General features: G+C 40.2%; 1 protein-coding gene across 3 annotated transcripts in view; it reads right to left on the bottom strand.

Annotated features, from left to right (window-relative positions):
• ranbp9 (RAN binding protein 9) overlaps positions 1–18,087 on the bottom strand; it is an 85,790-nt gene that overhangs the window by 14,839 nt on the left and 52,864 nt on the right. For 2 of the 3 annotated variants that reach the window (XM_080204549.1, XM_080204568.1), the window contains 5 exons: positions 15,192–15,300; positions 14,505–14,701; positions 8,644–8,794; positions 4,316–4,437; positions 1,339–1,490 (listed from right to left, as the gene is read on the bottom strand). In XM_080204549.1, coding sequence (XP_080060675.1) covers positions 1,339–1,490; positions 4,316–4,437; positions 8,644–8,794; positions 14,505–14,701; positions 15,192–15,300 — 731 coding nt within the window. The remainder of the gene's footprint in view (positions 1–1,338; positions 1,491–4,315; positions 4,438–8,643; positions 8,795–14,504; positions 14,702–15,191; positions 15,301–18,087) is intronic. The other variant, XM_080204559.1, reaches the window with a different exon arrangement.

Raw genomic sequence — 18,087 nt, 5'->3', positions numbered from 1 at the left:
GAGTGGTCTCAAACCAAAAAACAAATTAACAGGAAAGTAAACAGTAACTGCAGCTTAATTAAATGACTCTACGAAGACCATGATGTTTCTCAGATTGGAATAGATCACAGAAGATAGAGTAATACAGCTTAGTGTTTAATTGTGTAATTAACAGTGTTTTTCATTAATTGCTGGGAAAAATACATTAGAGCTGACAATCAGTTTATGGATTTGCTTTCTGAAGCAAAATAAATCATGCAAACTGAAAAGAAGGATGTGCTGAGGGAGGGAGAAGGTTGGCAAATAATTCCAATTCAAGTTATTGACATCTATGCAAAGTAGGAGGCCAATTAGTTCATTCCAGCTCTGTGAATTCTCTGAAAGGGCTAATAATTTGGTCTCTTCCTTTCAAATATTTCCTTTTACAAACATTCATCCAAAATTACTCTTAAAACCACTATGATTCTGCACCAACCAGTTTCTGGTTGAACCAGTCCACATCTTAACAAGTATTTTTCATTATGTTGTGGCTCTTTTAATAATCATAAATTAAAGTTAACCATCTAGTTAATAACTCACTAACCATTGAAATAGCTGTTCTCAATTTGCCTCAGCGACAGTCCATAATTTTGAACATCTCGGTTAGATCACCTGCCAACTGTTGTTTTAATGAAAATAACTGTTTGTTCTCATGACAAAAGTCTTTAAACCCTAACTGTCTTTGTCAAGGTAAGCAGTCTCGCTATAGATTCACTTTGTTCCTCAAGTAGGACACAACTGGACAAGAACTTAACAGCATTTGGAGCAATTCACTTGCTGCTGCCTTGTCTTTATATTCTATTCCCTCAGCTATAAAAACCTAGAATCCTATATACATTTAAAAAGTTATCAGGTCATCTTCCCACTTTTAAAAAGTCTACATATCTAAAACCCCTACTTTTCTGTATTCTTATGCACTTAAGATAATAAAAGTTTAAAAGATGTCATCTTTCCTTCTACCAAAGCATATCAACCCACATTAAAATTTTATGACATCTATCTAACCAGTATAATAAACCAATGTCCTCAAAATAATCAGACTCCCTAATTTTATGTCGTCTGCAAGTTTAATATGTGTTTCCAATATCAGAGAGAGTGAGAGAGGGAGAGCCTGCCTAGGTTATGTGCTTAAAAATCCTCAATGTGGCTCACACACAGGACCTTTGGAGTCTGAGACAAAGGTTACTAATGGAGCCAAACTGACATGTTATTTTGCCTTTCCTGAGATTTGTTTTTTTCAAAAATTGATTAGCTATTAATTTATCATTTTCAGCAACATTACAAGTTCCATACTAAGCCAAATCTGTATTACTTTGGTACCTGTAACATTTTTTTATTGGCTGTGTTTTTGCCACATTCTCTTCTCAGCTGCTCACTCACGGTTTGCAGTTCGCGCCCAAAATGAATCATGCGTTCGATCGCTGCCTGGCTGCCACCACAAAGTTGGCGTCGTGACTGAGTCAAGTCTATTTCTGTCAAGAATCCATGAAAAAACATCAAACTGATTTCTTACATTAAAATAAGATAGCAGTCAGACCCTGAATAAAATTAAAAAGCAATCAGTGCATCTTAATGAGGAGGCTCTAAAATAGATTGACACATCAAAATCATTTGGTTGGAAAGCTCAACTGAGTAAACTCAAGCTGGTCTGAAGCCTTATTTAGTAAGAGAATACAGGTAAATAAATGCCAAGTTCAAAATGTAGGTGGCCTTGAACCTTAACCCAAGTAAATTTCAGACTTCCTTTCAACACAACCTACAAAGTATTGGTCAAGACTTAGCTTGTCATTGAATTCAGTTGAATGCAGGAACAGGAGTAGGCCATTCAGCCACTCGAGCGTGTTCAGCCTTACAATTAGATCTTGACTGGTTCCCATTTACTAATATAGATTCCAGATCTCCTCTCTAAAAAAAATCCATCACGTGTATAAGATGTTACACCATTTTCACAACAGTAACAGTTGTTTCATAGACAAGTCACATTTATAGATTACACTGTTAATTCTCCTTTTACTTTACTTCCATCTCCACAAGAGAATTAGCATTTCAAACTATTAAACTAGATTGCCAGAAAACATTGTAGAAAAAAATTAATTGTAGTTTAAAAAAGTCTACTATGAAATATTAATAGACCACTTGGCTTGTTTTCATCCAAGCAGAAAGTTAAAGGGACACTAATTCATTACAGGAGATTTTCATTACTACAAATAAATAAAAACAAACAGTACACCCCCAAATAAACTGACCCTTCAACTGTCCCAAATAACTCAGATTGTAATAGATACAAACAGCATTTTGAAACCCCAGACACTTGCAATTTACAAACTACATACACCCTTCAATGGGCCAGATTCATGTATAACTTAGAACACTGGACACACATTAAGTGCAGGGCTTCAGCAGATGTTAAAACAGCTTTAGTGTAATATTACATACAAAAAAACCTTGAGTATCCTGAAATCATAGGGGTGGGCATTCAAGAGTTGGTGCATCAGGGAAATTGAAGGAGGTCTGGGGAGTGGGCTTGAAGAACAAGTGGCGAGAATGGTTTTCTCTTTTCTCCATGTTGCTTATTCTTGGGTTCTCGGAACCATCACACAACAGTTACTAAGCGTATCAATTAAAGATTCCCATTATACGCACAAATGTCTGGTTGACAGCTACTCCACTAGCACATCAGGCGCTGATGAGCTAACAGCTCCTAAATCACCAGCCAGCATTTCAAACATCAGCAGCCACAACACATTGAAGGGAAAAGGTCAAAGACAGGAGTTAACAGAACATTCATTCCCACCCTACCATCTCTCTATTTTTTATAAATCCCTTTTCAGCAGAAGAGATTCATGAGAATGGCTCCAGGGATCTGTTACTTCAGTTATGTAGCTAGATCAGGAAAGCTAGGGATGCTCTCCTTGGAAGAGAAAGTTAGAGGAGATTTGGTATTCAAAATCATGAGGAGATTAGACAAAGAGAAATTGTTCCCCTTGGTGGAAGGGTCAAGAAACAGAGCACAGATTTAAAGCAATTAGCAAAAGAAACAATGGCAACACAAGGAAAATCTATTTTATGCAACAGATGGTTAGCATCTGAAATGCACTGCCTGATTGTAGGACGCAGGCAGGTTCAATGACAGCATTCAAAAATGAACTGGATCACAAATTGGATCATTAACGGAAAAACAAAAATTTGTTGTGCTATGGGGAAAAATGGAGAGAAGCAATAGACAGGTTGCCAGCAGAGACACAACCAGGCTGAATAGTCTTCTGTGCTATTACCATTCTATGGTTGTATTTCATGATATGGTTGGGACCTTCCAGGCATTGTGATCCTACATTAGTTACCTTGTCCCTTGCAGACTGCCAGATTCTTGGACAATCCTTCCCTTAATTGAACAGGATCTTGGAAATTGCAATGATCCAGGGACTCCACTAAACAGGAAATTAACTAAATACATCCTCCTAACAGAGCTCCAGAATGATGCACAATCCCAGTTTTGTGGGGTCAGGGGGGAAGCTTCTGGAGTTGCCACCAGGACCTCCAGATTACTGTGTGTATATATATGTGATCATTTTGAAAATAAAGACAACTGTTGAAAAACTCCTGGATTCTCAAATTTACAGGATTTCTCTATATTTCAGCAAAATGATTGGGATATTGTGACTGAATATAACAACGGGTTGAAAAAAAAAAGGCACTTTGGGATCTTATTCAAATTCAACCTACACAAATTGTGATGCAACTATCCTTTGAGAGCTGATTGTAAAAGAAGTGTACTAAAGTTAAGCCTCCTCAATCTGACTGCTTGTGGTTTATGTTGTGAATCGCTCCCACATTTTACATCGATATTCAACAATCAAAGACTGGAAAATCTTTTGGGAATCCTCGTTACAGTGCAAAGTAGTGGGGACTTGAAGGAAGACAGAAAAGGAAAGAGACCTTAGAAAAAGTGAATCAAGTTTTTTTTTGTAACTGGCTTGCGCTTGACCTTGGAGTGAAAAGTAACAGTATTGTATAAGACACCCTCTATTTTGATAAAAAAGTGATTTATGGTCACTCCCATACTTAATAGAATGTTCAGTCAGCAGTGCACTTTGCTGTACAGACAATTCATCAGTGTCGCAGAAAGGCAAAGGAAAAATTCAATGAGACAGTAAATGCACAAAATCAGTCAGTCAATCTGTAACAAGAGGGGAGAAAGTAACATATTTAATGTAGACCTTTGTTCAGAATTGAGCTCTGACAAAGTATCTACACAAAATCAATAGGCGGCCTTTTTTCATTTGTTAAATATTCATACCCATATCAGTATCATTTTCATCCATATCATGGTCATGCTTTGAACTGCCATTAAGGAGGCCATTAGTTGAAGAGTCTGCCACCCCATTGGTGTAGTGCTCGGTCTCCATATCTATATCAGTGCTACAGAATAAGATAAATAAGAATGACAGCATTATAAGATTTATAGTGAAAATTGCATTCTGCCCTCAAATCAAGGCTGAAGTAATTTTAAACAGCAAAACAATGACAGAATTTTGTAAATTGGGTATTTCCTCCCGACACCATCTCCTTATATAAATAGTTTAAACTTAATTCTGTATCTTGCTCACTATTTATAATTAACAATTCTCAAACAAACATCGATGCTTCCTGCAAATGAGCCACAGAACAGCTGATTTATTCAGGATTCCCTACTTCAGACATTCCACTTGACATTGGGAACGTATCAATAAGCAAAGTGGCTTCATGGCGGATTTTGCTAGCTTGCAACACAATCTAATAAGAGCCCTTTTTTTTAAAAAATTATGTTCCTCATTCCGCCTTTTGCCTTTTTTAAAAAATATTTTTTGGAAGTGAGCTGCTGGGGCAAAGCCAGCATTTATTACCACCCCTGTTTGCCCTTAAACTGGTTACAAGCTGTATTCTCGAGCTACTGCAGCCAATGCAGAATAGGAAGAGAACAACAACAGTGGAAGGCAATATGTCAGGATGGTGTGTGATCTGGAGGTGGTGCTTGCATGAATCTATTGTCTTTGTCCTTCTAAGTGTTAGAAATCACAGGTTCAGAAGGTGTCTTGAGCAGCTGCTGTGGTGCATCTTTTAGATGGTATATACTGCTGTCTGTGGAAGGAATCACTATCTACAGTAGCATTTGGGGTGCCAATCCAGCAGGTTGCTTTGTCTTTATGACGTCAAGCTCGAGTGTTGTTGGAGCACATCGATGCTTCCTGCAAATGAGCCATTGCAAATGTGTGAGGCATTCCATCACACTCTTGACATGTGCCTTGTAAGTGGCAGTAGGCATCAGGGAGCCAGGTGGTGAGTTATTCGCCACAGATTTTCCAGCCTCCAATCTGCTTTTGTCACTGGCTGATCCAGTTAAGTATCTGCTAACCCCTGGATGTTGATTCAGCAATGGCAATATCACTGAATGCCAAGGAGATAGAGTTAAATTCTCTTTTGCTGGTGATGGTCATTGCCGAGCTTGTGTGGCATGAATGTTACTTGCCATTTATTAGCTTAAGCCCTAATGTTGCCCAAGTTTTGCCACATGCAGGCAAGTATCTGAGGAGTTACAAGTGGTGCTGAACATAAGTTGCCAGTGAACATCTCCACTTCTAACCTTATGATGGAGGGAAGGTTTTTGATGAAGCAGCTGGCAATGGTTGACCTTGGACACTCCCTTCAGGAACTCCTACAGTGATGAACAGGGACTGAAATAATTGGCCTTGAACAATCACAACGATCTTCCTTTGTGCTAGGTATGACTCCAACCAGTGGAGATTTCTCTCAACCTGATTACCACCCATTTTGCAAGGGTTCCTTGATGTCATGTTGAGTCTAATGCTACCTAGATGTCAAGAGCACTTTACCTCAAATTCAGCTCTCACTTTAGCTCTTAAATTCAGCTCCTTGTCCATGTTTAGACCAAGACTATAACGAGGTGTGGAGCTGAGCGCACCTGGCTGAACCCAATGTAGTACTGGTAAGTAGGTAACTGCCACCTAAGTGCCATTTGCTAGCACCTGCACAGATACAGGCACGTCAATGGACATGTGTATTGGAGTAGGTGATAACACACAGTGGTGAAGGCAAATCATTCTTGCCTGATAAGCTGGCACAATCAATCGTAGTCAGAGAGGATTACTGCAGATCAGGATGATGCTGAACCTGAGGCAGGTGATAATCCTCTGGAGTTGCCCACCAGACAGATGCTGAATGTCCAGCAGGATGTGTGTGGAGATCTTGGAGGGTCTGAGCGCAATGCTGTCACAATGTTGACCTACAGCTCAGAACATACAGCCTTCTCCATAGAGTGAGTAGCGATTCTCAGAGCAGCTCCAGGAGCTCAATCAGAGTGACCTCAGCCAGAGAGAGAGGTGGGTGAGGCACATGGTGATTCTGTAGCTGTCCATCCATCAATGGGGATCAACAGGGTCCAAACCAACCTCACATTGGCAGAAAACCTGCAATTCGCATCTGGGGGCTCCTCGCAGGGTGATCTTGATGATGACAACTGATGCTTTAGAACACCATCACCTGGAGTTTCCCTGCCAAGTCATTCATGACTGACTTAATATGTAACTGTTTACACTGTCACTGGGCCTAACAACACTGTAGATGCATCTACATCACAGGGATAGTAGGGGTTCAAAAAGGTAACTCACCACCACCTTCAACAGCAACGAAGCCTGATGCCAGCCTAGCCAGTGACACACACATCCTGTAAATGAATTTAAAGAGAGTTCTCCTTCCAGTCACCATTGCATTTGAGGAAACTGCGATGATGGAGGAGTGCCCTGCCATGGTGCTGGACTCTCTCACCAGATGAGATTTCCACAGGTCCCTGCTGGCATCCCTCCCTTATAAAGGGATCTTGCTCCTCACACCAAGGCTCTGTTGGCTCCTCTTCAGACTCAGCACTTGAATCATCCTCCGAGGCCTCTGTAGTAGTCATTTTCAAAACAGATTCCACCCCCCCCCCCCCTTCCCCCCCAACCCCTGAAAGAATAAGATTATTGTTGTCTGCTGTGCACGGCACAGAGGTGACAGAGTCAGGAGAAAATTGCAGTGAGCATCCTGAGCGGTCAAGGAAACAAACCACACCCTGAATAGGCTTACAGTCCTCCTAATTATTGTCCTCGGGGAGGCTTAATTGCAAATGTCTCTCCTCAGCTTCCGTGCTTGGATGTCAAGTATGTCGGAGCAATCTGTCCAGATGGTTGCACAAGTTTCTGTACTTAAAGGGCCCTCTGCAAAAAGCCTCTGCAAATGCTTCAAAATCAGAGTGTTCTCCAAAACACCAAAAGAATTTCAGGATTGATCTCTACAACAATTCCAAACAACTCGTAGCAAAACTAACTCCTCACGCTACCAACATCTACTGGGTCTTTTAGCCTGTCCTGAACATAGAAAAAAATGTGAAGATCGCCTGGCCAATTAGCCTATGCTGCAAACATAAAAACACAGCCCACTTAAGTTGCTTCAATTGCTCTTTAAATGGACTTAGTTGGACTTTAAACTGTTGGTGAGTGCAGTGCCAACTTGTGTGCCAAAAATATTGAGAGGCAACAATATGATGATGTCCTCCCAATGTCTTTGCATTCCAATTCATGACTGTATCTAATATGCGCCATCTTGATCAGCACAAAATTCTGGCCTTGACATCAGAGTGAATTGAGTCAGCTGACCTCTATGATCTTCGTGTTCTCAAGAAGGGTCAACTACTTGTCACTTGTGGCTGAAGATGGCTGCAAGTGCTTTTGATTTGTATTTTGTACTTACCTGCTGGGCTCCACATCATTGAGGATGGGAATGTTTGTGGAGCCTCCTCCTCCACTACCAACATTAAGACTGCAGAGCTTTGATCTGATCCATTCGTTGTGGGATCATTTAGATCAGTCTATAGCATGCTGCTTCCTGTGTTCAACATGCTTATAATCCTATATTCATCAGTTGGCACCTCATTTTCAGCTATGCCCAATACTACTGCTAGCTTCTCACTTTTACTCTTCATTGAATTGTGGTCTCAGAATCCCTACAGTGCAGAAGGAAACAATTTGGCCCATCAAGTCTTGTTCCCTAGCTTAATGGTAGTGATAGAGAGAAATATGCCAGACAAGAAATTGCAGATTGTGACTGAATACAATTCTGCTGATGTCTTACAGAGCCTCATGGATGCCTAGTTTTGAGCTGCAAGATCTATTCCATGTCTATTCTATTTTGTACTGTATTAGTGCCACATGTCCTCAGTCTCTGTGGAGACAAAGTTCCTTCTTCACACGGAGGGTTGAGTCATGGACCAGCCATAATTTTGCGGTATCTGGCAGCACAGCTACGAAACCAGGTGCCAGGCACGTTACAAAAGAGGATTCTCAAGTCTAATTATCAGCTTTATTTTACATTTTATCATTCAGATTAGTTCCATGAGCTGACAGGTTTTAACATTCATTTTCATTTCTATAGCTAGGCCTTGAGGATGTTTAATTATATCAGAAAATGTAAACTTGACCAGAAATAAAACAGTTGGCAGGGGCTGAAGGGTATGAAAAGTAACTATGTTGGATTCAGCTCAGTAAATACAGACAAAAAGCTTCAAAGACAGGATATTTAAACTAAAACACTTACTTGTCTCTGCTACAGCTGTTTGATTGCTGAGATCTTGCAGCATTTAAATTGTTTAGTTCTGATGTATTTAAACACGAGGCTGGGTGCTTGTGACTGCTGGATTGATGACCTTTATTCGATATTATACCATTGCTAAAATTATTTTCATAACCTGTTAAAAAAAATGAAACAGACTTTTTGTAAGGACAGGCAGAAAGAAAGGGTGGTGGGGTAGCTTTGTTAATACAAGATAGAATAAGTACAATAGCAAGAAACAATCTTTGATTGGAGGATGTAGAATCTATAAGGATGGAGGTAAAAAATAACTAGGGAAAGAAGAAACTGGTGGGAGTAGTCTTTAGGCCCCCTAACAGTAGTTATACTGCAGGACTGAGAATAAATCAGAGATAATAATAAGCGCATGTAACAAAGGCAATACTCTAAATCATGGGGGGCTTTAACCTTCATGTAGATTGGGGAAGTCAAATTGGCAGAGGCAGAATTCACAAAGTATCTGACATGGGTCCAGAGGCGCAATTTGCTCCCCACACAGAGTGGTGAATGTCTGGAATGAGCTGCTACAGGTAGTAGTAGAAGCAGGTACAATTCTATCTTTTAAAAAGCATTTTGACAGTTACATGGGTAAGATGGGTATAGAGAGACATGGGCCAAATGCAGGCAATTAGAATAGATCCCTAAACAATAAAAAGGACAGAAGCAGGTATGTAACAGCAGATAACAGTTCATGCCATATCTTGTGCATATTCAGATGATGTAACACTAACCAACTGGAAAACAAATTGGTCAAGAGTGTTGTTCATGCACTAAGGTTATACTGAGACAGTAACATTAAGCAAAATATGTGAAGCTTGCTTCATGTGATAACCTTATACATGTTATCAAATGTAACTTAACTAAGAGATGTCCGGGAGGCAGCTGTGGAACAGATGGGATAACATTGAAACTTTCATAGAGGCAGTAGTCAGTGGCATAACCAGGTATACGCAACATACATAAATCCAAACACTTTTAATCCCTTGGGCTGACAAATCAGCCACTGAAGTGAAATCACATGCTAACAATAACTGATTTACTCTCTCAAAGGATTTGTATTTTTTTTCCCCCAATATGATTTTCTTCCTGTTGCCCCAGTTACATCATTTTTGCAAGAGGGGATTCCTTGTGCCACAATAAAACTGTAATTGCCACTTGCAGCACAAATTCCAACTTAAAACAAGTCTGTCAAGCAAGAACTATGGTTGTAAATAGCACCAAGAACAAGGAGGAAAGAAAGGCTCTGAAGTTCTAGTATTAAGACCGGTTTGTCCTGAGCTCTAACCTAGAAAACCATCAAGGTTATCTGAATTGCTTTGTGAAAGACACACACTTTAGGATTATGCAAGTATCACATGTTAGAAATAAATTTCTTCACTGATATGCATAAAACAAGAAAGGCATTTTCTTTTAATATGAGAATTCCAATTATAGCTGATCTACAGTAAGGCCTTGCATTTTCACAGAATTGTTACAGCGAAGGAGGCTGCCATTTGGCCCATTATGTCTACACCAGCTCAATATCATTACTTTGTACCATTCCCTTGAACATTATTTGAACAGATGATTGAATAGAAACAATTATCTAACGTCCTCTTGAATGCTTCAATTGAACCTGCATCCATCACACTTACAGGTAGCACATTCTCGACCCAAACCACACGTCGTATGTTCACATCACATTTGCTCCTTTTACAAATCACTTTAAATCTATGCCCACTCATTCTTGATCCTTATCAATCTGTCCATCCCATCATGATTTTGAACATTTCTATCAAATCCCCAGTTCATCTTCTCTCCAAGGAGAACAGTCCCAACCTTTTCCAATTTATCTTTAAAACTGAAATTTGTCATCCTGGAACCATTCTTGTAAATCTCTTTTGTTCACATCCTTCCTATAGTGTGGCGCCCAGAACTGTACACACTAGTCCAGGTGAGGTCTAACTAGAGTTTTGTACATAGTGTTCAGCATAACTTCCTTGCTCCTGTACTTTATGCCCCTATTAATAAAGCCCAGAACACTATGCTTTATTAGCTGCTCCCTCCACCTGTCCTGCCACTTCCAACGGTCTATGCACAGAAACACCTACATTCCTCTGCCCCTTCCAAATTTTGTATCATCTACAAACTTTGAAATTGTCCTCTGCACACCAAGATCTAGATCATTAATATATTAGGAAAAGCGAGAGTCTCAAAGTTCCCTAGAGAACAGCACTACAAATCTTCCTCCAGCCCAGAAAATATCCAGTAACCATTGCTTTCTACTGCCTATTATTCAGCCAATTTTGTACCCGCATTGATACTGTCCCTTTTATTCCACGTGCTACAACTATTCTCACAAAACGATCAATTTAATTGATTGTTTATTATTCTGAAGTCTGAGCAACAGCAAAAGTGAAGCTTTTGTTAAGCTTGTGCATTAGTCATAGGTATATTACTATACTTTTAATTGAGAACTAGGATGTCAGCTGTGGTTCAGTGAAATTCAGTCTCTGATACAAAGGCTGTAGGTTCAATTCCCATGCCAGATTACAGTCACAGATTATTAAGCACAAAATCTAGGCTAACATACCAGTAAACTCTGGAGGGGTGTACTGTTGTTTTTTTTAGATAGAGCATTAGGCTAAGGTCCCATCTGTCCTCACAGATCAACATTAAAGATTTCATGGTACTCATTTCTTTACAGCAAGGAAGGTCTCCCTGGTGTTGTGACCAATATTAACTTCTCACAAAACAACTAAAAGAAGATTAATTATTTGCAAGGCTTTGCTGTGGCAATGTTAAAAATATGTCTTCACTGGTTGTAAGGTACTTTGGGATGCTCCTGGATTGTGAAAAATGCAATATAATTGCAAACCTTTAAATCTTGGGATCTGGACCAATCTAGGGACACACATATAATTTCAAAATAGTTTACAAAAATTCAGTAAGCTGATGGACACAAAAATTTTTAATTTTAAAAAATGTTGGAGATGCTTAGACTATAGCAAATTCCCATTCCACCTTGCCCCATTTTAAATTGTTCTACTTTTAACATTATGGATATAACGGGAGTGATATGCTCACTTAGTGTCGGGTTTTAGCATTGTTTTGCATTGGACTGGTATAGCATCACATGACCCAATTGGTGTCATTTTGGTGTGCCCTCTCCTGCTCACCTACCCGCCCCCACCACGTCACAAGGATTTGGCAGAAGGAAGCAACAAGCAATAAGTTTGGAGAACAAGAATGCAAGAGAGAAAGAGTTGGCATATTTCTTTTATATTTTTGAAATTTATTTTACTTTAAAAGTTATTTCATTTATAAATATGGGAATTTAGGAATGTATAACATTTCAACATTCAGGATAAAATGTTTTAATGTTTTTTCTGATGAGAAAGTTCTGACAGAATTCAACTATGATTTTTACATTGACTGTAATGGGAAAACTTCATTCACTTAAAGCTGAACTTTTCAAAGACATAACCAGCAAGATTTACTATATTTGGTACACAGATTGAGCAGTGTATTGAAAACCATTTTAGATGCACTATTTGTGTGTGCCCTGCAAAAAAGAAAAACCTGTTTTCATACATAAGATAGGACACTTCAGACTGCTTTACAAGCAATGAATTAGTTTGGAAATACGTTAAAGTATGGCAGTCACTTTCAAAACAGAATAACTGAATGACCAACCTATTCATGGTAGTGTTGGCCAGGGGAATATTAGCCAGGATACTGGGAGAGCTTTCTGCTCTTTTTTGAATAGTGCAATGGGATATTTTACTTTCACTAGTGCAAAGTGCCTAAGTCTCATTTTAACATATTATTTGAAAGACAGCATTTTTAATAATATAGCATCCCCTCAGTATTTCAATGAGCTGCAGGACTGTCAGAAGATACTGGGATTTTGTTTCTATTAACATTATTTGGATGATATATTTGACCTCCTCCAACCTGAGGAAAGAAATCCTTTCTGCCAAGCTTCGGAATCTTGCCAAGATGTCAAAGAATTACAATGTCATTTGCAGTGAATTAATATACCTTTTGCACTACATGACATTATGGCAAACAGATGATATGTATGCAGAGAGCTTTAGGTCCATAAAAGGATAAGCCATTTAGTCTGCACATTGACACACCATTATTTGTATTTCTCCTTGGAACTACCAGCTGTTTGGAGAAAAAGATTTAATCACCAGGCACTATCCCACCCTCCTGAAAAACACTTACCTTGATACTAGCATTCCAGTTGGATTAACCTTGACTGAGCACTGAGGTTTCATCAGTTAAGATTGTCTAATTGCTTCAGTGACATTGGATAGTGCTAGGATCTCTGAACTGACTGGGGTTTGGAGGCATCAGTCTAATCAATTTAGTGTTTATATATAACTGGGCCTAATGACTCAACTGCACAGAGACCAATGACTCACCAGCACTCACTGGAGTCACTAAACTCTTACAGCATTGTGTTTAGCAGGCAGTCTGAATTTACTGCACTTTGTGTTGCCCACAGTATGTGAAGTAAACTTATGCTCTCAATCAACATTTTCCGGGTCCCAATTTCATATTTCAATAGCATTTTTTATTAATGTATCTAGAGTTATCATGTATAAATGAGAATCATTATAATATCAGTTTCCACTGAAAATTAAAATATTTTTATCAGAGAGATTTTACTGTTTAAGAGAGAAAAGGATCAATGGAAGGTGGGCTCCAAAAATTGGCTAAGTTTGCAGAAATATAATCAGGCAAGTTGGAGGGACTGTGTGTGTTTTGATACTTCATGTCCTATGTACAGATTTATCTGCAGACCACAGGGATGTTGTATGAAAAGAGTTTGGACAGTCTCAGTCCAGCTCTACTGGGCAATGGTTAGGAATACCTACTGACAATTTCACTCTAGGGAACGTGCTTCTATGACTTGGCAGCAGGAATATTTCCGGAGTAAAGAAAACTTTCTCACACTTGGCTGACTCGGATGTGTCAGAAACTGGGTGCAAAATTATAAATAAAACAAAAGTGCTATCTCAAAAATATCTAACATTTTGAACTCCTCAAAATGCATAACGTTTATTCAGAGTCATGGGAGGAGAAGACAAGATTAGGACAAAGGAATTAGAAGAAAGTGGAAAAGTTTGCATTGAGTTCATTGATCAGTGCATTAAACAGGGCAAGAACAATTCCTTTTATCGTATTATGGCTATTAAAAGGGGCATTTTCTCACTTGTATTGCTTCTTTGAGGAGACATTTCTGTTTTGATCTTTGGAGTCAGCTCAGCAAAAACACTCCCTAAGAGGTAACAGAACATTGCTGTTCTGTGTTTGAAAATGAGATACAAAACGGATACAAGTAAATGGCAGGGAAATTTAAACAAAAATGAACTCTAAGCCATAAGAAACTCAACAGCATTTTAGGTGCTTTACACTAAAAGAAAATCTGTCAAAGCAACACATTCCTCTTGGGCATGAAATCCACAAACTTTCTTGCTTAAATCAATTCCATTCATGCAATTGTTGTAAATATATTATAGAAGGGGCGGGGGGAGAAAGGGCGAGCAAGACAGAGCCGGGGAGCAGGCGGCTGGAGCAAGCGAGGGAGTATGAGAGACACCAAGAATGAGAGAGCCAAAGAAAGACAGAAAAAAAACAAATGAAATTGCCATTTTAATCACACATTGCTTTCATATTTGGCATAAAAGCTGACTGAGCAGAATCAAAGCTGGTCTGTTGTTCCCAACAGACCCAATCAGTTGTTATCGAGGAAACATTGTACAATTTGTTCTTGTAATAGTGAATGGCATAGAAAAACATTAACATTGCCTCGTTATTCTATCCAGATTATTTACCTGTAAAGTGACTGTGTGCACCATTCCCTTTGCATGCTGCTAGAATGTGTATATTGCTCCCATGGTTGGGACTCATGCTAGGACTGTTGAAGGTTCTAGGACTGCCCGGGTAGCTGTCTTGAGACTTTGGACTTCGACCTCCTAAACACCGCACTTCACTATCTGTCCCATTTACCATTTCTATAAACTGGCGGACTCTAGGGTGAATACAGAAGACATGTTTACCAAACTCCATTAGTGTACAGTAATATTTAAATTAAAATAAGTTATCCGTATAATCATTGTCCATTATCTTGTAATTCTGTTTTAGCAGCCAGTTGCTTAAGAAGTCAGTAATAAGGTAGATCATGGTAATCTTATCCCTGCTAAATTATCAGGATGAACATATGAATAGGTCCACTTCCATTCTGCAATATGTTACATTTAATTATAGAACGCCCCAATCTATAGCTTACCATAATGATTAAAACAACAGCATTGACCAACTCAGAATCAACTTGGCACCTGGAAGCTTCTGTTTTTAGCGATGAAATGGAATTCCTAACTTTAACATGCATAACTATGAAAAGTCAAGCTTTTCTTTAACCCAAATCCCGGATTAATGAAGAAATGCCACAAGTGACGACCACTATTTCAGCATTACAAATATTTCATGTAGCATTAAAAATTGCTAGGAAAGCTACTTACTTTAACATAAAAAGGAGGTTGGATTTTCTTTCAAGTAGACCTGGATATAGTTGCTGTGTTGTTTCAATAGCTTCTCCCATTCGTCCTGCTAGTACCAGTTTCTGAATTCCTAAAAAAAGTAAAATACAAATTAACTGTGACCATCTTCACTGCAAATGGCATACCTAATAGGTAATGTGCAATTCTATAAAATTCTTAATAAGCAAGTCAATGCCACATTAAACTTGAATGGAATACTGCTGGAGAATCAGGTCGGCATCAACCTAACCTTAACTTAATATTTTTAATAACGGACTGCAAAAACAAAGTGAAGTAAATATATTTTTAGCCTCTGATTATCACTTTTACATGGTTGGGTTTCCTCACACACACACACACACACACACACACACACACACACACACACGTCACAAGGTTAAGATCACGTGAAACCACCATTAATAGTCTGCAAGTTCACACTTTAGAAATTAAATTAGAAATACTTCAAACAGTAACCTACAGCTGAGGTGGTCTATCAGTACATCATTCATTTCACTAATGCTAACCAACTGAATTTTGAATATATATTTCTAAGCTAACTCTGTAATGCATGGTTATTACCAGCGCTGTACCTTCAGGCTTACACGAAATACCTTCAGAATAACATTATAGAATTCCTACAATACAGAAAGAGACCATTCAGCCTATCAACTCTCTGAAAGAGCATCCTACCCAGGCCCACACCCCCATCCTTTCCCCATAACCCTGTGCATTTACCATGGCTAATCCCCCTAACCTACACATCTTTGGACAGTAATGAAAAGCTTTGCGTGATCAATCCACCTAACCTGCACATCTTTGGACGGAGGGGGGAAACTGGAGCACCTGGAGGAAACCAATGAGAAAATGTGCAAATTCCACACAGTTCACCCAAAGCCAGGAATAAACCCGAGCCCCTCGTGGGGTCAGGCAGCAGTGCTAACCACTGTGCCACCTCCAAATCTTACCAAAGCATCAAATGTTTCACTGAGGCAACATATGACAATCCAAATGTATTAAGATAACTTGTTTCAACATAAAAGGCAGAATTCTCCCATTTTGGGGGCTAAATGCCCACGTTGGCAGGAAAACAAAAATGTTTCCCGCTCACGTTGGCAGCACTTATCACATGGGATTTAGCCACTTGAAAGATGCTAATAAGCTCATTTCGAGCAATCCACTGGACAGCCCTGCTGTTCCAAGGCTGGGCCACAATTTTTAAAGGGCGGCCCAATGTTGGAGAAGTACCCCTTCCCCCTCAAAAAATTAAATAGTACTCATCCCTCCACTGTCCAGAGGGCACCACCAACCTATCACCAGAAAGGGGCATCCAACCCACCCCCTACTTACAAATAGTGGGTCAACTTCCCTGCTCACCTCTGGAGCTTCTGACAGAGAGAGAAAGGAAAATCTCTTGCAGAATGGAATATTCCAGTGATTTAAAAGCTTGCCAGGTGACCAGAGGGGCATGGAGAATAAGGTGACCTGGTCATTTCAGAATTTTCACAGCTGACAGGCAAGAATGCAGATGTTGATTACAAGGATGCCTGAAATCACCATGCCAGGGGTGAGCTTTATGTCTGCTAGGGCTAGATGGGGCAGTCCAACCTCGACAATCTGAGTTCAACCCCTTGCCCTAGCTCGAATCCTCCAGGACCCTTGAAGGACCCTTCCTCTGCAGCCTGGCAGCAGCATAGGCACAAATGGCCACTGGACCTACCTTCTCTAGCTTCCTTGAGGCCCAAGGCACCGGCCTCATGAGTACCAGCATGGAGTGCACTGTTGGCACTGTCAAGGCAGATGGCCTGAAGAGGGGCTGAGTGGATGGTCTGAGGGGAAAGGGGGCTGAGGGGGAGGTGAGGTGAGGTCAGGTCACCCATGATTTGAGTGGTGGTGGGGTGGGGGAGGATGCCCCTCTTCTGAGGGGTTGCTATTGCTCCCCTGAACTCTCAGGGTCTAGCAGATCATGACTCTGCTTGTGGGTAGCACGTGTAAAGCCCGCACAGTGCCGTTCCCACTGGTAGGCCAGGTGAATGATAGGAGGGTGGTGGATGGCCTGTCAAACCTGTTGCTGACATTAAAATTAGCACGTTTGTATAATTATCGGGTTGCTGCCCACACTGGGCAGGAACCTGACCAGGGACAATGAGAGGAATCCCAAGAGTCTCATGCCTGTCAGGAATCCCAATTTTGGCCTACACCCCAATCACCAGGGCATTGGGATTCCTGCTGGCCATCTGGAGAGGTTGGAAAATCGGGCCCAAAATCTTTAATTGCATCACAATAATAGATAGCAATTACAAATTAACTGGATATTATTGCGGATAAATGCGTAGTCGTCCATTTTGGCAGAACCAACGGGATGAACGAGTACACTATCAAGGGCAGGAGTCTTAGTAGTGTTGAAGAGCAGAAGGATCTTAGGGTCCGGGTCCACAGGACTCTTAAATCGGCCTCGCAGGTGGAAGAGGTGGTCAAGAAGGCGTATGGTGTACTGGCCTTCATTAATCGAGGGATTGAGTTTAGGAGTCGGGAGGTAATGCTGCAACTTTATAAGACCCTTGTCAGGCCTCATTTGGAGTACTGTGCGCAGTTCTGGTCGCCTCATTATAGGAAAGACGTAGAAGCTATTGAAAGGGTACAGAGGAGATTTACAAGGATGTTGCCTGGACTGGGAGGCAAGCCTTATGAAGTTAGGTTGAGGGACCTGGGTCTCTTTTCCCTGGAGAGACGAAGGTTGAGAGGCGACCTGATAGAAATTTATAAAATGTTGAGAGGAATAGATAGGGTGGATTCTCAGAGGCTATTTCCCCGGGTTGAAATGGTTGCTACGAGAGGACACAGATTTAAAGGTGCTGGGAGGAAAGTACAGAAGTGA

Source organism: Carcharhinus amblyrhynchos, chromosome 2, assembly GCF_965287045.1.
Source record: "Carcharhinus amblyrhynchos chromosome 2, sCarAmb.v2.hapA, whole genome shotgun sequence".
NCBI lineage: Eukaryota > Metazoa > Chordata > Chondrichthyes > Carcharhiniformes > Carcharhinidae > Carcharhinus > Carcharhinus amblyrhynchos.
Note: the sequence above shows the minus strand (reverse complement) of the source record. Positions and strands in the feature narration are given on the sequence as shown.